The sequence below is a fragment of the Dysidea avara genome, chromosome 5 (genome assembly GCF_963678975.1).
Source record: "Dysidea avara chromosome 5, odDysAvar1.4, whole genome shotgun sequence".
NCBI lineage: Eukaryota > Metazoa > Porifera > Demospongiae > Dictyoceratida > Dysideidae > Dysidea > Dysidea avara.
In genome coordinates this window covers 25,417,295-25,438,460 of record NC_089276.1, presented here as the reverse complement: position 1 = coordinate 25,438,460, position 21,166 = coordinate 25,417,295, and the positions used below count along the sequence as shown (strand labels likewise).

The 21,166-nt window shown below is 36.2% G+C and overlaps 3 protein-coding genes and 1 long non-coding RNA gene across 7 annotated transcripts; 1 reads left to right on the top strand and 3 right to left on the bottom strand.

Annotated features, from left to right (window-relative positions):
* Positions 1-2,574: 2,574 nt before the first annotated feature.
* Positions 2,575-5,345, bottom strand: LOC136255419 (TNF receptor-associated factor 5-like). Its single transcript, XM_066048174.1, has 6 exons — positions 5,086-5,345; positions 4,291-4,375; positions 4,132-4,233; positions 4,007-4,078; positions 3,790-3,954; positions 2,575-3,686 (listed from the first exon to the last, which is right to left on the bottom strand). Exons 1-6 carry the CDS (start codon positions 5,250-5,252, stop codon positions 2,757-2,759), a joined length of 1,521 nt encoding a protein of 506 aa, XP_065904246.1. The 5' UTR covers positions 5,253-5,345; the 3' UTR covers positions 2,575-2,756.
* Positions 5,346-5,428: 83 nt separating this feature from the next.
* LOC136255421 (large ribosomal subunit protein uL14m-like) lies at positions 5,429-16,659 on the top strand. 4 transcript variants are annotated; one of them, XM_066048175.1, is made up of 4 exons: positions 5,429-5,557; positions 6,089-6,130; positions 6,231-6,314; positions 14,090-14,755. In XM_066048175.1, the coding sequence occupies exons 1-4, from the start codon at positions 5,523-5,525 to the stop codon at positions 14,448-14,450; spliced, it is 522 nt and encodes a 173-aa protein (XP_065904247.1). In that variant the 5' UTR covers positions 5,429-5,522; the 3' UTR covers positions 14,451-14,755. The 4 variants fall into 4 exon arrangements, 3 of the variants coding, with proteins under 3 accessions (XP_065904247.1, XP_065904248.1, XP_065904249.1); XM_066048176.1 differs by having other exon boundaries at positions 5,430-5,557; positions 6,231-6,245; XM_066048177.1 differs by lacking the exon at positions 6,231-6,314 and having other exon boundaries at positions 5,432-5,557.
* LOC136255422 (uncharacterized) lies at positions 15,898-16,854 on the bottom strand. Its single transcript, XR_010700892.1, has 3 exons — positions 16,687-16,854; positions 16,335-16,598; positions 15,898-16,282 (listed from the first exon to the last, which is right to left on the bottom strand). It is a non-coding gene; the product is annotated as an uncharacterized lncRNA (long non-coding RNA).
* A 2,258-nt stretch (positions 16,855-19,112) lies between these two features.
* On the bottom strand, positions 19,113-20,070 carry LOC136255935 (uncharacterized). The gene is made up of 3 exons (XM_066048847.1): positions 19,911-20,070; positions 19,576-19,836; positions 19,113-19,522 (listed from the first exon to the last, which is right to left on the bottom strand). Exons 1-3 carry the CDS (start codon positions 19,969-19,971, stop codon positions 19,179-19,181), a joined length of 666 nt encoding a protein of 221 aa, XP_065904919.1. The 5' UTR covers positions 19,972-20,070; the 3' UTR covers positions 19,113-19,178.
* Between the last annotated feature and the right edge of the window lie 1,096 nt (positions 20,071-21,166).

Sequence of the window (21,166 nt, the reverse complement as noted above, 5' to 3'; positions counted from 1 at the left end):
GAATTGCTATATTTCTATCCTATGTGTGTTGTACATGTATACAGTTAAATCTTTAGATTGAAATTGAAAGGTTTTGTATGTACATTATTTAAAGCTAATCAATACTTACAAGACTTATGCTTTTGTTTGCTGCTTTACCGTACAATTATGAACAGAAAGTCTGCTTACTATTCTAGGATTCACTGATGAATTGGAACCAAGCTATGGTAGTGAAGGACAATGTAATGAAGGACAATGTTCAGTGTATACAAGAAGTAAAAGGTAAGCAGTAGGATACAAGTAATTTGAATGGTTATGAACTCTTCATAATATATTATGTACCCATTCGTAAGCTCTTTATTATACCAAATTCAGTGTAATAATAAAATTATCCTTGAAGTATAAGTGCTATACACTAATCCACCAAAAACACTGTTTAATTTTTCAAAAAATGATGATACCAAAAGGTCCTGCTAATGAATAAAATAATGTCACTAATGGGTGCCATTATACCTTGGGAAGTTTGCCCAATCCTGATTTCCCCCCTCCCAACAATACACGGACTTGGTCATAAATACAGAGGACAGCCAGTGGGGCACCACAAGGTGTACATGCAGGCTTGTATAACTAAGGAGGAAATCCACATAATTGTTTTCCATTACTGTACATTTGAAGGATAGCTACATACAGATCAAAACACAATCACAAATAATAGTCATAAAAATTTTAATTGAGAGATAGTGACTTACAATGTCATCTGGTCCCATTTTATGAGGAAAGGATTGCTGAAATGTGTTTTCGTGACACAACATTATGATAGATATGGTATAATGATATTCGCATGGTGAGATACCCATAGAACAACACTTATCTTGGCCAGGAGTTTATGAGCCACCGAAAGCAGCTCATGAGTTCCTGGTTTGGTGTTACACCATTCCAGAAGCAAATCAGTGTACTTTTGTAGCAAGCTCAGGTTGTATTGGTTGATATAGTCATTAGTACAGTCAGGCAAGTCATTGATATATGGAAACAAAAGTGTGCCTAATACAGTACCTTGTGGTACACCTGAAGTAGTAGAAGAAAAGGCACTTTCAGCTAAAACTCTCTGTGATTGATAGTGGTTCAAAAAATACTACGATTTTGTGAGATGGTACTTCTTAATCTTTTGTTGTATAAACAATAGGCTTGTAGCCTGCATTGATACTGAAGGAGTCTATAATATTGGAATTAGCCTGAAATCATGAATATTAATATTGTAACATGTGTGTTTGAGGATTCCACTTTACTTTGGCCTTCGGGCACCCTAGGAAACTTGTTAAGTACTCACTGATGTAACTCTTGTCAGCTAGTGCATGGCCTTTGGTATAATACTATTGTACTGAAGTCACCAAAAAATTTTCACATAAATTGGAAAATAGCTTGAGGGGACAGTGACCATGACAGAGCCACGGAATTACTGCACTGAATAGCTAGACTACACAAAGCATGCATCGTATCATAATTTAAAGATTGATTCAGAAAAACTGTTATGTTGTATTACATGAAAAACTGTTAGCTACCCACTCAAATTATATATTGTTTGAATTACAAGATCAGTGTACAGAAAAGTACAGTTATGTTTGTGTAGATATATGCTTTGTGTATAGCATTGTTCAGTCTATATACAAGTAATACAACAATGAAAGTGTTGCCAGGTTCTAACAATTGTGCATTTTGTGCACATATCCACCACATGTTTTTGAAATAAACAGCACACAGATGTGTTAGGAAGAGATCATAGCATACATGTGTCAGTATAGAAGCTACCACAGGAGCCACCTCACTGCTAGGGTACTGGACTCCTATATACAAGAGAGGAAATCTTTAGTACATCAATGCAAGGACTGCAGTGTGTGTGTGTGTGTGCGTGCCAATATTAAATATCATGCAGAAAAGAATATAGCATGCAAACTTGTATGGTCAAGTCAAAATAAGCAGTGCATGTATGAAATACTTTAATGGTTTTGTGTAGTAATGTTTGCCTCCAAATTCTCAGTTAATATTGTTAGCTTTCAAATCATGATAAATTACTGTCTTCCCCTCTGGTGATGCAGATATTAATTGTAGAAAATTCTAGAGCAATTGCATTTTATTCTTTCTGAGTAGGGATCATAGCAATGAAATAAGCCCACAATACAGCACTACTGTACTGTATTATAATGTAACTATTCACTATTGTAAGTTGCATATATATATCAGTATATAGAAAACTTACAGGTAAAAAATCAAATCAGTGTATGATTATGCCACTAGATCGGTTTTTCATTCAGACTGTAATTATCCACATGATATCCTGTAGAAATAACAGAAACAAAGCTACCATATTAAAAATTACTGGCAATATATCTGAACAAGTAAATATCGAAACTGTAAAGCCTGTGACACCGCTGACCTTTTAGGTCATTTAAAATCCATTCTCCTCAATCCCATCCATGTCAATAGCTTGTACCAGCTAGGAATATTTTTAAAAAAATTAAGGCTGGAAACCAAAATTCCAAATAATACCTACCTCTATGACTGGACCACAACCACCAGATAGCTGAGCAATACTGCATGTTAAAATAGTACATAGTGACTAATCATAAATAACAGAATACACTTCAAAAGTGATGGTTACACAGAAGAGTACAAAATCATAAAATCATATTGTTTTTTTTTTGCAAAATATGTTGAAGAAGCAGTTTATTCATTACAGATAGATAGTTCACATTAGTTCTTTACAAAAATGAAATACTGAATCAGTATCTTGTTGGAAGTTGCTCAACTTTCACTTTAATGAAAATTGTATCATCCTTGATAAAACCATTTCTGTGCAAGTCATCAAGTGGCACAAACCGGGGACACCCTGAAGCCACATTCATTTCTGTTTTCGGTCTTTGGAATGAGCTACTCTTGGGATCCGGTTTGAATGTGTCGGTGACATCTGGTCCACCAGTCTGGTTGATCAGTGTCAGAGTAACTTTGTTGATAAATGGCCACTGCAGAAGACTATCATACTCGCTTTTCATTACAACAAAGAACAGGGAGAGATGGGTATTCTTGCCCATTCCATCCCCTTGTGGGTACAACCTTAAGCACATTTTGTACCCATACTTGCTCGTGTAGAATGGTAAGCTGAAAATCGATGTATATCTTGCATCACGAGCATCCTTAGTACGTGAGTCAAAGCCTCCTACTCTCCATATCATCGTTCCATCATAATTTCCGGCTTCCAGGAGTGAAAGACGGAAATCCTTTTCTTCCAGTTGTTGCTCTCTGGTTGCAAGCTTTTGTTCGAAGAAATCTACCTTGGATTTTAAATTCTTATTATCATCATTGGCTATAGCCAAATCGTTCTGTGCTGTTACTAGTTCTTTGTGCACCATATTACAGTCCTTTCTCAAACTATCTATACTCGTTTGCATCATATGTATTTTTTCCTCTAATGCTTTAAACTGTATTGAAACTTCAGCAGCTCCATCTGTTTCAACTGCATCAGCTCCTCCCACAGCTTTTAATACTAGTCTGTTCCTTGCCACACCAATATCTTTTTCATATTTAGTATCTGAATGTTTTTCAGACTGCAGTTTTGCAATATTTATTGTTAACAAGTTCAAATGTGCCACTAATGCTGAAATATGATCGGCATGTTTACTGTCCAAGTGAGTTTTAAAAGCAGCAGCATCCAACTAAAGGCAAAGAAAAAAATATTAAAGTTGATTCTCAAAAATGAAGTACATATACAGTATACACAAACAGTGACTCCACCACTTCTTTAGTACAAGCACTTACATTGATCCCTCTACATTTTGATAATGATTTTTCTATTGTATTTGTGAGTTCAGCTATTTTATCTCCCCATTGCCTTGCATCATTGTCACTATCAAGAAAATATTCTATATCTGATAAAGGACAATGTCTCTTCATTTCAGGACAGCTAACTGTATGAGTCAGCACCTAAAACACAAAGATATTCTCTATTTTAGTACAATATACTGATCTATTGTACCTCTTCTCGAGGGATAAACTGTTTGCAGTACTCACAAACTTCACCAGCATGTGGGCATGACCAACAGTGTTCCTGTATAATAATCACATGAATAAAGAATTTTGTAATAGTAATAGCTAACAAACCTTTAAATCTTTTATTAGTATAACTTGATCACACTTGGAGAATTGGCACTTCACCTTGAGCTTATTGATATCGCGTTGTGCAAACTTATCCGGGAAGAATTTCTACACATCAAAATTCATTGTAAAAATGTTCTAGTGAGCACATGCTCAATGAAATACCTGTGTGCCTTCCTCTATATCATCATCTGGGATCATATGATGTGTCTCACCATCTTCATCTACTGGACACATTGGGTTATCCTCTCTATAACAAGAATATACAACAGCTTGCATGTATCTGTATAAAGAAAGTAAAATCTATCAGATTAATGGGGATGGCTGTTCACTAAATTTTACCCAACTAATGAACATAAAGCAATTAGGCCACTTAACCTTAGTCTCATCAAATAGCGCAATGCAGGCAGATTCTATTAAAATAGCCTACATAACTCAGAATGCACATCCTTAATCGGCTCTAGTTCAAGTTCAAAATGTTGCTTAATAGCTAACTACATTGTGAGGGTATGAAACTTCCATGTTAACAGCCGTACTGATTTGTATTGCACTAGATCATAAATATACTAACTGGGGTTAGCATATCTATGACTAGATTAAGCAAAACAACCGGGATCTGGTCATGCAATTTAATACCAACACTTGAAAACGCGCACACGAAACTAGGCATTTTCCGGAAGTTTAAATAAACGACCACAATAATAAGTAGGACGCTTCCAAAAAGGCGCCACATCACGCCACATTAGGGTCTCACACGAGCGAGCACACTTGTAAAACAGAGGGCGAGTCACGCTTAGTTCAAGTACTAAGGGCTGAATGACACGAAACATGACACAATACAATCTGCGAAAATAGCGTTATTAACAATACACGGGTCATTCACATTCTCACAGCTCGTGCTTCCCTTTTAGGATGTACAGACTAGTCTTCCGTCTCAAAACCAAACACTACTACACTTACCTTTTAAAACTAGATTCCGCGCATTCCTTGCACAATCTGTGCCCACACGCGATTTGTACCGCATCGTCCAACAAAAACTGGCACAGTTGACAAATATATTTTTCCCATATTTCTCTTGGAGACCTGAGTCTATCAGCGGTAATCCTACTTAATCTGAAACTTTCCATTTGTTAGTAAAGTTGTAGCGGCAAGGCTGGGATTACCAGCCTCAAAACGCCATTTTAGCTCGTTGCCAATATAATTAATAATAAACTTGAACTTTCTACTTTATAGTTGATCTGATGTAATGGGGCTGTCCCTGGGAATGCCCCATGTGACATAATCGTGACTAGGTCTTTTGTGGCGCTCGCCCCTGTGTTGGGCGGGAAACTAATTGTGGCTATGGCGTGACATAATAATGACGTAATTTTTGGCTTTTTGCGCAAAAGTCGTTGAAAATGACCAGTCACCTTTACAACTCTCTACAGTGCGGGTATGTAACATATTACTCGTATATTTGTGCTATTATACTTTTTGGAACTTACAATGTCAAAATACGCAGCGTGGACCAGTAGTGCAGTGCGCACTAATTTGAAAACAATATTAATTTTATTGATGTAATTCATTTGTAAGATACCCATATGGAGCCCGCAAGATTTTGTAGGTACTTTTGTTGCTACCTGGTTACCAGTAAAGATTCCCTGGAATTGAAAGTTGCGGAAGCATGTAATCATAGATCCACCACAAGTGGACAAGCATTACAATTCATGATATAAGTAAGGGAGAGGGCGTCTCACTGAAATATATCCAGGGATATCAATACATTTAGCCTGTTCACAGAGTAAAGCCTTGACCTTATCAACACCAATAAGTACCAATCAACAGGCTCAGTTTTTTTTCACCAAGCAAATCTTAATTCTGATATATTTAAAGCTGGATACAGATTACCCTCTGCCTTATTTATCTTGTTTATATACCCCACTTTTATAAGTTGATGAAATTTGATATTCTTTCTGACTGGTAGACATGGAAAAAGTTACACTGTCATGGGATTAAGATTGTTTGGGTAAGTTACTGCTATTTGCCAGGTTGGTCACATGTCATAATCTCTATGACATGATTGTGTACGGCATGTGGTACCCAGTGTTAAGCTTATTTCAAACTAGGAAAGCTGACAGAAGGTTTGTATACATTCAGGGATGCACATACGGCATAGAAGCAGAATACAAGTTACTTGCTAACAATCTGAGGTTTTAATGTTGTGAGATGATATGTAACCAACCTTCTCTTTGTAGTATGTGTGTGTGTGTGTGCGCGCACGCGTGCTTGCGTGCATTTTTCTGTCTGTGTGTGCGTGTGCATGCGTGTTATATAAATTCACTTTGACTCTTTGCCTAATCATGATCATGATCTTCAGTCTATCACAGGTGATCACATGTTTGTTATTTGTTATGATCCACATATGCATGAAAACAGTCTTTTAGCTAAATAGCTTCTAATAATAGATGAGAGTTAACCTCTCCTTTATTATACATCTTGCTATTATGTATTCATTGTCATTAATTCAAGGTTGCCATGTTATCACTTTCCAAGTTTAAAATTGTAAACAGTATACGTGCCATGAAATGGACTTATACCACGATACACTGTCACAATCATTATGTATCCAATTTAGTACAAAAAGTGACTACAAATGTAGATGTATTTGACAGTTTTGATGTCAATAATTTTTGGGAAAATGGTTGTCCAAAATTCCAAAATTATTTTGACAAGAGGGGGAATATAATGTGTTTGTGTGGTCATCTGATCTGATCACATGAAAATTTGCAAGGTACTTTAAACCATGTGTCATCATTGCTTATGTACTTTATGTGGAGAGCATGAAAGGTACAATATCACAGTGTGTATGTCATGTGACCATTATAACACAAGTGACATCATGCCAGGGTGCAAAATCTGTGTTGGTACAGTGAGTAAGGTCTACATTTATCTAAAGAGCATTAGTGGATTCAATCATGATATTACTTTATGATGGTATTATTAGATCATCATGGTCATGGGATAGTTTATATTTCAGTAATACCTATTGTGTGTGGTTGTTGAGGTGTCAGCTATTATTGTGTCCCACCAGGGATTTTACCTGAGTCAACAATTTAGTGACACTTTATGACTTCCCCTATATAGATTGTCTTTTTTCAGTCATGTTGGGTAGTAAAAGGATGTGTGGATGATGTTTTAGCAACCTTACATGGCATCTAATATATAAAGCTGATGCATGGTACACAGAAGCCCCTTAAGCATAACTATACATGTTAGAATCCATATAAGTTGTTCTTAGTCCCTATTAGGTGTGTCATTCAGCATTTCATGGGCTATAACCTAGTTCATAATAACAAATAACCATGTACACATTATTGTAAGGCTTGATACTGTGGTATCATTACTGTACTGTATAACGTATTGTCTCGAATTACGGCCCAGACGTTTATTTCTTTCAAGCAACTTTTTATCCCGGCTACTAAATGAGACCGGCAACTATACGAGACTGGCATTTATATACCCTGTACCTGATCAGCATTCATGAGTCAACTTCATACCTTGGTGTTGTACTCTCCTGGACTCTCCTTGATGTTTCCCTCAGCATATTTCACAGATTCAAGCATAAAAGGAACTCTATAAAATGTTCTTCACTTCATCGTTTATAACACTGCCCGGAATTGTTAAAAATAATGACTGCACTAGATGTTTATTTGAGACCCGGCATTTATTTTTGTTATGATGCTATATACCCCTGGCGACTAAACAGGACCAGGCGTTTATACGAGACCAGCCGTAATCCGAGGCAATACAGCAGTAGGGACAATGAAGGTGTGGGAATGGCCTAGCCTCATGTGGCCAGACCGCTTTTTTCTCTTTGTCATTGAGTAGGAGAAAAAAAGGTCTGGAACAGTTCGAATCCCACACTCGTCTTGGCACTCCCCGGATAATTGGGGGGTGTTAACCAAAGAAACGTGATGCATTTTCAAATGGTAGCTGCTTGCGTCAATCAATTACAAGCACGTATTTATAAACCTATCAGCATCTAAAGCTGCCTTTGTGGCAATAATAGATTGAATCGATTGTTAGTTGTTTAGGTAAGTCCAAGTTTTTGTTTATTGTTGTGCTGTGGCATTCCTGTTACAATGGAGTTTAAGCGCATGGGTTGCATACTTATGATGTAGCCTCGTGAAGACGATTGTGGGATTTGAACTGTTCCAGACCCTTTTTTCTCCCTACCCAATGACAAAGAGAAAAAAGTGGTCTGGCCACGCAAGACTAGGCATGGCCCATGATAAAATATCACCCAAAAACCTGCCTCGATATTTGCTCACAACGACATGACAGGATTGATTGAGTAAAATCAATCCCAAAAGTGCCTTCAGATTAACCAGAAACATTTTTGTTAAGTTGCTACAGAATTTTTTTTTATTTGGCAGAATTTTCTACTGCCTGCCTGATGCGTTCAGTCAAGCATAGCAGAAAACTGGGTAGAGCTACAGCCCTACTTCTTTGACGAAAATGTTTCAAGTTCACTTAAGAAGAAACCTTTGGCACATTGGTAAGCTTAAAATGCATGCGCTATTATGCCTTTTATCTTTCTGTACCAGTGAAGATTCTTCATCGATAGTAGGGCTTCCCAATGGGTGTGGCTATAATATGCAATATAGTATTGTGTAACATGTACACCTGTGGACACATGTTGTAGACGTTGCAGTGCTGAGTGAGCTGTCCAATATCATCAGAGACAAGTGTTTTATTTTTAGCATAGTTAAACTTAGCTAACTGCTTGCGTTTCTGAACATTTGCTGTGACCGTACAAAGGCACTGTTCACTACATGCAGGCGCACCAGGATTCAGATTTCTAAAAGGGGAAGCTCCACTCTTAATTGTAGACTCCCCAGCAATGTTTCACTGTTAAATCTTACCATTTAGACCTTTAGAAATGTAACAAACAATTGCTTTAGAAGATAAAGACGATAATTATTTTTAGAGGCGTTTATTACAGAAAGATAGCAGTTTCAAGTAATATTTGAAGTATTATTGCTGTAAGCAAAAGTAGAAGTAAGTGTTTTGTCATATAAAATCTTGTAGCTAATAAGTGTTTCTTTGACTGATAAACTGATTTTAGTTTTGTTGAGAAGAAAAGTTTGTCTGAAGTTAGACTCAGTCAGGTGTCTGCCAAATGGAGGTTCCAACCCTTCAGATCTTCCTCTGCACTAGCTGCTTCTCTTGTTCACTTCATCATTATCCAGACTGGTAGCATGCTTTCCTTCATGACTTCATCAAGTTATCTTACTAACTTTATTTACATGGTAATAGTAGCACTTAGTTATAGCTATATGTGACTGGATTTGACAAAACCAGGCTTCCACACACATCCAGATTTGTGACTTTATTTCAATGTAGGAGTAACACTTTCAAATTTTGACCTGTTATTGCATAATGCAGTAAAAGGATTTTGTGAAAATTATAGGTCAATAGCATATTGAGTGATCAAGTTACAAGCAGTTAAACTGGAAGAATTGGATGTATGTGGAAGCCTGGTTTTGTCTAATCCGGTCACGTATGTGGTTTGCTTGACAAAGAACTTCTAAGTGAAGACAGTTTAGCAATAATAATTATGCGGTATGTTATACATTTAGCTAATTGGCAAAGATGTTACTACTTGCAGTAATTAATAATCAGATGGGATTACTTTTCTGATACTGTATGTCTGGTGCCATTCTTTCTCCTTTGGTGTAGTATGCATGCCTGTGTCTTAGTGTATCCTATGTACCGTTATCTTCATTGGTACACATGCCTTTAATGTTTTACTGTTGCAACATTTGATTCTAACATGAGTCATCATTTTGTTATGGCTAACACAGTGATTTCAGCCCACTTACAGCACTGCTAAAACAAGCCACGAAAACAAATTATGCAAAATCTGTTTTTGTTGTGCAGGAAGTAATACATGGATTCAGTATAACACTGTGTGCCATCGTCTGTTTGTACATGACTACTCTGGTTTATTAGTTTCACCCAGTTTTACCAGGAACTTATTAAGAGTTTAGCACTTACTTGTATAACTCCTGGTTTTAAAAAACCAAGTACATTTCCTTGAAGTTGAGACTCAATCTGAATATCTACAAACCCTATGTAACTTAGTTTTGTATTGCAACAGTCAATGCTCTTATGAAATACCAGAAATCCAGCTTCCTCTAAAAAGATTTCATTTCTGTGCAGTTATTTGTTTAATGATGTAATCTATTGTATGCAATCAATACAATACCTACTACATGCAATGGGGAATATCCAAGGGTATTTCACAAATGTAAAGTAATGAATGTTACACCACTTGTTAAAGTAATCACATATTTGTTCTTTACACTTATGTATGCTATTGTTGTGTGTGCATTTATTATCATACTTCCTGTGACCACACATTGTAAGTTGTTAGGGTGCTACCAGAGAACCTACATGACCTGATTTGACTTCCATCACTGGTCACACAGCCTCTATTTAGCAAGGAAGCAAATATCATCCTGTGCACTGCAAGTCCACCATAGCTAAGGAACCACCATTGCACAGCACAACATTGTTCATGTTCTGGCTTTGATCTCTTATCCCTTACATTTATAATGCATCCTATCAGATTCTCTTCAAAAACAACACATAGTCACATACAACACTATAGCAACATTATCTCCAGCAGTCAGAGGGGTGTTCTTAACTATTGTTGCCACAAACAATGCCAACCATTCCTAGATACTGTTGCCTTCTTATACCTAGCCTCCTGGACTTCAATCCATTTCAAATCTGGATAAGACCACCTGGAGGGCATTTCACCCAAATAAAATGCATTTTAGCAAATGATAGTTTGGCACATGTGCAAGGTGACCTAGCTATTCCAGTTGACTTTGTGCAATCACCTCCACTGCAGCATCATTGTCATCCCACGGTTGTCTAATTTTAGAGTTAGTAAAGTGCTGGATATGTTGCTGCCAATGGGTAATGTCAAGAATCATATGTATGCATCTATGGTAGAACACATCAAGCTTGTTGAAGTGCATTCATAAGAGAGTCCTAAATACTTCTCTTGGTTGTAACAGTTATGAGTTTTAGCCATAAATGCAGTTGTTCTTTGTACTCCAAAAGCCCTGCCTCCCTTTGCTATTCGCTGCTCAACCTCATCATCCAGACCCTTGTTAGAGACAACAGAGCCAATGAATGGTCAAGATGTTCAACCACATCATCACCTATAATGAAAGTTACTTTGGAGTGTTTGCCACCTCTTCTGCACTGACTGCTGGAGCATTTTCATTTTGAGTCTCATAATTTGACAAAAAATCATAAGTAGCCCTAATAAAATGAACTGGTACTCGCATTTTTTCCAAACCATTATCATTTTACTTGTAATTCACACACACACCAACACCTCCAATATTCTTCACATATTCCATCCACCTCTGATGACTAAGCATGTATATGTATAGTTGAAAAAAGTAGGCACCATAATACATCCTTGTCTTAACCCATTGTCCACCCTGATAGTACGGTGCCATTGATACACAAGCATGCTTATGAAAAGACTCAATTAAGTCAGCAAGCTTACTTTCCAAAGTGCTGCACAAGTATACAACTGAAAATTGGATGTTCAGTAGATTTCTCCATCAGTTGTTGCAACTTGAGCAGTGTGTGTAAGTAGTCTTGCTGTCTCTGTAATTGTAGAACCACCAGCATTCTTATAAGGGTGGCTATTGGGAATCAAATGTGAAAAAAAAACCTGAAATGAAGCTTATAATAAACCTTACAGTAGTGGACACCGACCAACAGTGCAAGTAGTTATGTTGCAAACATGGCTAATGTGTTACTTCATGACCACATTAGTGAGAATTTCATCATAAGACTAGTTTGTATACGGTCAACAGTTGCGTCCAGTACAAATGTTACAAAACATTTTCTAGACTTCCTTATTTGTTTGTATGCCATGGTAAGTATGCATGTTACAGGTGTTTAACAGTATATAGCATAGTAGTGTGTGCTTAAAGTCTATTTTCTTAGATCTTCTCCAGCTTTGTAGAAAATTAATAGCAATACGCAAGCACTTGCAAATGTGATTATTATCACTATGACCCTAGTATCATTATGTCTACTACCTATCTTATGGTTTTGTGCTGTTCACTGTTGTGATGGTAGATTACACTGTGTGAGCCTTGCTTAGATGAGGTGACTCTGAGTATTTATTCATTTGAACTGTTTGTGCTGTTGTTGGTGTTAAGAGAGGTGGTTGCATTCACTGTGTTATGGTTCAGATGTTCTTATTCTTGCACTATCAGAACAGTAACTTATTCCTTGAATGCAACACTGGCTATCTGCTGGCATTGTATCAGAACACTGCTTTACACAGCAGTAAACTCCAAGACCATTGATATGATATTATGTATTCAAATATTGTGCTGGTATAATCCTCGATGTATTAGCCCAGCCTCTTTACTTGTATCATTGTAGAAGATATATTTTCCATTATAATGATCAATGGAGTAAGCATTTCACCATTGTTCTTTATTGTTGTTGTCCTTGGCACTAATGTACGGAATGATAATATTCTATGGTAGCAGTAATCTATTTTATGGTAGCAGTAATCATATTGTTAGTTTGTTACCCATAAATAAAGTATGCATACTTAAGAGGGCTTCTTATACTATTCAGTATTAATAGTGATTTTTATATTTGTTAAGGTTGTCACAAGCCTTAAACAGTAAATACAAGGATGCGACTGTCTCAAGCTTATACCAAACTGCTTGTGAACATAGCAACTGTAGATGATGTGTGTATGTATTTAGGAATTAAGTTGTATTACAATAGTAAGATAGCCGTGCACAGTAAACATTGTGGTTAGGGAAATTACTACAAATTTCCCCCAATTACAATGTATACTTTGTGTACATTACATCACTTTATGTCCTTTTAAACTATATTTTTCCTGCTACCCTAAACTATGACCTCTTTACACCATGTGCAATTATATTAAAGCCCCCAGCCTATACCTAAAGGTGACAAACATTTGTCTTGTGTAAGTAGTTCATGTGTACATGAAATCAAACTTTGTTGTATGTATCATGAGTGCTGTACAGTATCTTACTAATTGATTCTTAGCATTACTAGTGGCCATATCTACACCCACTACTTAGGTCAAACACTATGCCACAAAACCCATCTCCCAGAAGTGCAGTATGTGTCGTACACTCTGAGCCTCACAAGCAAATTTGAAAGTGTTCTTGACTGAATTTATGTACTTGCTTATCAACCTGTACGTACCAAATTAAACATGTTTTTTGTAGACAGTCTTGACTTTATCATGTCTGGCCCACTACCAGATAGGGGTGGTAAAAGTAGTGGACCGAGGTCCAGTGACTCGCAAAGGCCCAACTTTCTCTGGATTTTATTTACTACATACCTTTTACTTTGTACTATAGCGTACTCTGCATGTCACAGTTCGCTCACAGTCTTATTGTTAGTAATTATATGTGTCATCATGAGCACCTATTTAAAGTGACTTTTTGTGACTTTGCTACCATGTAGTGCTTTAGCTATGTGATTGTGAAATGTAAACTAGCACAAGGTAAAAAGTGTATGTCAATCATGTTTAAATATGACTATCCACTGTTTAAAATTATCTTCTTTTACATGTGGTATGTAATCATTGTACATGTATAGATTGTTTTCAACTACAGTAGAACACGTAAAAGATTGTAATTTACTTGTGTTTTATTTCTCAGAGAACATCTAGGTTTGTTTAATAGCAATTACAAAATTTTAGAACTGATATTTTCCATCATGTCTATTCATTTGTTGAAAAATTACAACTCACAAGCACAAACAAGCAATGCAGAAGCAAAGTGTGTGTGTGTGTGTGTGTGCGTGCGTGCGTGCGTGCGTGCGTGCGTGCGTGCGTGTGTGCTTATGATGATAATATACAAGCTATCTTTATTGTAATTTACAGGTCCACTCCAGTGCTGTCCCATATCATTAAACTCACCAGGGTTAATGTAGTGGACAACAGTGTACTAGGCAAGCCACATAGAAGAAGACCAACCTGTATTGGTCTATATCGTAAGAAGAAAGTAGCCACCATTGGTGATACAATTCTTCTAGCAGTTCAGGGACAGAAGCAAAAGGCATTAGTTGTGGGATGTAGACAGAGCCAGAAACCAAACATTCCAAGATTTGATGCGAACAATGTCATTTTAATTGATAATGCTGGTTCACCAATAGGAACTAGAGTTAAGGTGCCTGTTCCCTCCTTTCTTAGAGGACGGAAAGACACTGCTAAAATTGTAGCCATAGCAAAACGCTTTGTATAATGCTACATATGTATTAGAATGTACACTACTTAACAATTTTCTCAGTGTAATGGCATGAAATGTGTCAGCTGTTATAGAGTTTAATTGTACTAGTCTATAGATTCGTTTGACATGTTCACTGTTACAAGTTGGTCTATTTGAAGAGATGTACTGTAGATAAAGATTTCTTCCATTTCAGTTTTCTGAATAAAATCATGTGTAGTAACACCATTTACTATTATTATTATTATTCATGTGATACGCATCATGCCTATTGTTGTGTTCATGTAGCTACTTTAAATTTAACATGTACTCCTTATGGTTAATATTATATTCACGGTGTGGTGTGCCAGTTTCTTGGGCCACACGACAATACCATGTGTCTTGATATAATAGGAAAAGCAGACACATGAGTTGATCTAGATCTCTCATAGCACACCATATGCTGTAGATTAATTTACGCAAACAGTATTAATACATTGATTTGCTTGTGAGCTAGATGTTTAGCATCATAAAACCTTACTGCAAGTATTATAATTATTTAGCTCAGGATATAAAAAATGGATTGCTGTGTGTTGGTGGAATAATAAATCATCCAGCTACTTGACTGCTTCTTTCACAGAAAATTTGTATATTTTAGCAGTCAATTGTCATTCAGTTTTTAGCTGAGAACATCAAATACTCACTGTTTGTTTCTTACCAGTTTGCTTCTTCCTTACAATAAACCATCCCTTGCACCTAGTGCAAACACAGCATATATCTCCTGTGATGGTACAGATTAAAAATGCCAATAAATCAAATTGTTGTAATTATCATAACATATGCAGTAGGGAAATCCAAGGGATTACAGTAACTAAATGTATTTAGTCTGCATGTAAAGTCTGCATGTAAACAGTGGTTGTGGTTACTGACCAAAAGTGAAAATGTAAAGTAAGCATTTCAGCCCAAACAGCTAAGTTGTTATTTCATGACCACATTAATAATCACCAATGGTGCACTCTGTGATCTGATTATAAGGTCATCTGATTATAAGGTCGTCACTGAAGTTGACTCACTAATAAAATTATATATAATTGTGTGGAAATTCCAAAGCCTACACTGAACATTCTGCAGCTTGTTTGGTGTATGATACAATGCAACACAACATCGTGAGTAAAATGTTAACCAAACTATGGGAGATAACCTTATGAGATCATGAGTACATTATAGTTTTTTGATACCTTCTGGAACGTACTTACATTATTATAGTTAGTCACATAATATGAAGTTTTGGTCATTCTCAGTTTCCCATAATTATTTCCATTTTCTATGTAGTGTTTCCAATTGGCCAATGGAAAGGCATGCATTACACTTGGTGTAATCTGCATGATGTACCCATGTGTAAGTGTTTCTAAACAATGAATATACAACTATACCGAGGCATGGCTGATGTGTGTCTAATACTGTCTATAATATAATTATATTGAGATCTTGTATATAGAATTTCAATACATATGTTCACACTGTAAACTGTTTATTTACATGAGTATTTAGAGTAACAGTATATGACATGAGTGAAAAGTGTGTGTTTAAACAGTCCATTGTCTTCGATCTCCTCCAGCTTTTATATAAAATCAATAGCAATACACAAATACATACAAATGTGACAAACACAAATAATATGATTATTATCACTGTGACCACAGTATCATTATGTCTATTATTTTCTTGTGGTTTTGTGCTGATCAGTGTTGTGATAGTAGATTGTGCTGTGTGATTCTTGCTTGGAAAAGGTGACTCTGTGGGTATCGAATCACCTGAACTGTTTGTGCCGTTGGGAAGGATGGTTTCATTTTGGCTTTCCTTTTCTTGCACTATTCAATAAGAACAGTAGTTAATGTTGATTTACTGATAAGGTATATTTACCTTGAATACAACACTGGCTGTCTGCTGGCATTGTATCAGAACACTGCTTTACACAGCAGTAAACTCCAGGTCTATTGATATGAACATTGTGCCGGTATGTTCCTTGATGTATTAGCTCAGCCTCTTCACTTGTATCATTGTAAAAGAAATAATTATACATTGTTCCAGTACATTGATCATCTGCAGTGGAGCAGACAAAATCAAGCATTTCACCATTGTTCTTTGTTGTTGTTGTTGACATTAATTTCCTTGACTGACAAGACACTAACATAAAGAATAATAGTAATGTATAATAATTTTAGTAAAGTATTCACGCTTAGCATACAGATTAATAGTAAGAGTACATGCTTACCTGTTAAGGTTGAACTTGTCACTAGACTTACTGTTGTTAACAGTATATACATGGATGCTATTGTCTCCCTGTGTTTCATGATTAACTTTTAGCTTAGTTTAACAAAAATCCTTTTACAACTCTAAATACTGTAGCAACGTATATGTATAGATGTGTGCTGCTTATTTAATTTATATGGACTGAATTGGCAATATATATATTAATACCATACCTGTTTCACTTCCCATACAAAAGTCTCAATAGTAGCAGTGAAATTTATCCCGTATTTCACTGGTAGCAGTGAAAAAGTTGTAATTGCAATTTCATTGGCTAGAATTTATGTTAACAATTAGTGTTGACACATGTTTAGTACATAGTGACAAATTGCGTACATGGCAACGCTAATGCACAGCATGCGTATATGCAGCGAGTATGGTATTAACTGGGAATAGCATGGGTAGCAGTGAAATTTTGGGATAAATACCACTCTTGTTGTATTGGAAATGGTAAATTTCACTCGGCTTCGCCTCGTGAAATTTATCCCCATTTCCAATACAACACTCGTGATATTTATCCCAAATTTCACTGCTACCCATGCTATTACTAGTACTAATACCATACCTGTTTCACTGCCCGTACAAAAGTCTCAATAGTAGCAGTGAAATTTATCCCGTATTTCACTGACAGCAGTGAAAAAGTTGTAATTGCAATTTCATTGGCTAGAATTTATGTTAACAATGTAGCGCCAATTAGTGTCGACGCGTGTTTAGTACATAGTGACAAATTGCGTACATAGCAAAGCTAATGCACGGCATGCGCATATGCAGCGAGTATGGTATTAACTGGGAATAGCATGGGTAGCAGTGAAATTTGGGATAAATACCACTCTTGTTGTATTGGAAATGGTAAATTTCACTCGGCTTCGCCTCGTGAAATTTATCCCCATTTCCAATACAACACTCGTGATATTTATCCCAAATTTCACTGCTACCCATGCTATTACTAGTACATATATATATAGTAAGAGGTCATGTGATAGCCACGGTAAAGATTGTGGTTAGGGAAATTATTATAAAGTTCCAGTTCCGCTTACAGTACAAACTAATATGTGACCAGATCTACGAAAAGGTGTTGTATAGCCTTTCCAAACTTATGAGTTTGACTATGATCATATAACTCCTCTTGTTCTTGACTTATCACCCCCAGGCAATATATGGGGGGTACAATGTGACCAAATTTCAAGCTGATACCTAATTCACAAGTCAAGTTATAGGTTGCTAGGTACATGCAATTGGAAAGGTTGCAAGATTTTTTTTTATTATTATTATTAACGCTTTACAGTGACCAGCACTAAAGGATCTGTTTTTGCTGATTTGGTCACATATAACTAGTAAATCTGCTGATATGTTTACTTTGTGTATGTGGCACAGATTTCTTTTGTGTGCAATTATAGTTCAACCATACATCAAAGCAACCTTTAATTTGCAAGGGCGCTGTACAGTATATCCTGTTAACATCTTATAGCATTGTTAGTGGTCATATGTGAGGAGGCCCTTTCAAACGTGCCTCAAATGCAGCTATGAGATTTTGGTGCGTCAGTTATGTGTATATAGGGAGGTGTAACCTAAAACCATATTATAGTATAGCATTTTAGAGTCCCAGGTAGCTATAAGAGGTATAGGCTAATCCTATAGCTACCTCTGAGTCAGCTGTATACATATTTTTATATTTTTAGTACAAAGTGCATGATAGAATTCATTGCATACTTGATTTTACTATATTCTCATGCACCTCATGAATTACATATTGCCTGACACCCAACCATAGCTAGTGGAATCTATGCTAGTCATGATATTAAACATGGATTGTGTTTCTACTACTCATGGTAATGGAAGTGTTGTTTTGTTGTCACGTTATTATGATGCAACTGCAGTGCTTACTTTATATTTTCATTTTTGGTCAGGGCCACACTTACAGCTTGCCCACAATTGCTCCATAAATAGATACTGTGATTCCCCACAAAATGCATGTAGCAGTTTCACCATAGTAAGAGATATGCATAAATGCTGTGATTGCACAAAGAATTTGAAGCAATGTTCTATAAGAGAATGATGTGACAAGATGCAGGTGTATGCATGTATCATCAAACTGGTAAAGTTACTTCATCTGAAACTGTCAAGAAACTCCCAACAAGAAATTAGAAGCAGTCAAGCATGCAGCTGCATGTAGGGTAATTATTACTACACCATCACCTAATACTAATACATAATATACATGCATGCAACCAATCCACCAACCTAGCTATCTTTCATAAAGGATTTAACATTAATACCCATTTGACAAGTGTGTTAAATGTTTCAATACATATTGATTCTCTGCATCCTGTGCTAGACTGCATTTTATTTGCAATTATAAAGCGTGACATTTTATTTAAAATATGCATGACATACCAGAATATGCATAATAAATTAATATTGAAATGATTTAAAATACAATAATATGCAAAAATGTGTTCAAGTTTTCTGTAGTCTTCTGCACTTTGAACAGACAATTATTAGTGCTACGACTGCAGCCACAAGCAATATTAACAGCAATGAGATGATCACCACAAGTACTGGAATTGTAGCATTTCCATTGCAATTGCTAGTAATACCAAACTCCATTATTGTGCTACCTTCTGTAGTGGTACTGTCGTACACTGGGTCAGTACTGGTTGTATGAGGTGTAGGTGTTGAAGAAGAGGAAGTTGCTGTGGAATCTGGTAGTAAATTTGTTGAATGATTTGAACTATCAATTTCAGTAATGATAGGAGAGATGGTGGTATTAGTTGAGTTATGACTGGAGTTTGTGCCTCGTACTATTGATGTAGTAAGAGATAAAATTGCTGATTGAAAATGTTTAATTGCTTACCTACTATATGTACACAACACTGGCTGTTAGTTGCCAGTGCTATAGGATTGTCAGCACATGCACAGCAGTAGATTCCATCTCCGTTAACATCAAAATGATATCTGTATGATCCTTGATGTACAATTTCAGTCTCTCCAGTAGCCACATTATAAACTGAGTAATTATATACTCCATCATCACAAGAGTCTTCACATACTAGTGGGTATTTTTTGCCAATCTTCTTTTCCACTAATGGTGCTGAATCCCTTGGCCCACAATTGACTATAATGAAATTATGTTTTGTTAAAGTAGCTATTGATAGTATCCTGATAGTGATAGTATGCAACATTGCTTACCTGGTATACTTCTAAGGCTTGCTATATTGAAGCAAGTGAAAAACAGAAACAAAACTTTCATTTTTATTTTGAAAGTTTACAGTGGTGTTTTTTCAGTGTCTGCCCAACCTTTTAATACTGAAAAACCAATGTGTAATATTGAAAATATTTCGAGTATGTGTGGATATAGACAAAAACATTTTGCAGAGTTAAGGTGTATGAAAACCATAGTCACAACATGTGGTTGGGGGAATTATTTTAAACTTTCCCGTGATGTATTGTGATACCACCCATATTACATCATAATTGTGATGCATTTAATTGCATGCACTTTTTATCAATAATAATTAAACTACTTAACACTAATTATGACTATCCCACAGAATAGATCAGTATTAAAATCACATTACATGAACTGTGAGTACAACAATGTGAATGACAGAAACTACTTTATGAGCAGCAAATTGCATTTATTACAACCACAATGATTAGCTTGCTTCAAAATGGGCACAGACCAACTTTTGATTATAGAAATGATACACCAAAGTTGGTCTCTCAAAACTGAGTGATCCAAGTCGACTGCTATGGTGATGCCAAAAACAAATACAGTAGCTAGACCAATGATCGGTCTGCCCAAAACTGTACATAATTGATTTTGGTTGCTTGGGGAACTATATAGTCTAAAGGGAATGAATACGTCATGCTAAAATTATACTGTTTCTCCTATACAATTATTGCCATTTCAACTTTATATAGTTATCAGTAAGATGCATACAGACATCATACATGAGCAGATTAGTAAGGCCAATAATAATAATATTATATACAGAGCTTTAAACTATAATTACCTATTTTTTTAGTAGTTACTAAAATACAAGCACATAAAGTTCTGGTTGTGCACGTGCAATTCTAGTCATGCATCCAGATTTTTTGTTACTGTTACACTTAAAATGTAGCAGTCATATATGCAATGGAAAACCCATGCAATGCATCTTTGCATCAAGAGGAACACGTTGTACTCTACAAAAATTATGAAAGCAAGAAAAAAAGAAAACACACTTTAGCAATAGCATTCAATCACATGTAGCTAGGTGCTAGTGGCTACCATCATTACACAAGTACTTAAGTTGCTCTTCTATACCTGTATAGCGCAACAGTCATCTTAGCAGTTAGTCATCTACAGTGGTGGAAATGAGCTAATTTTTTTGGTCATGTGATAGCCACGTTAACAATGTGGTTTGTGAATTATTGTAAAGTTCCTGTGCAGAATTATTATC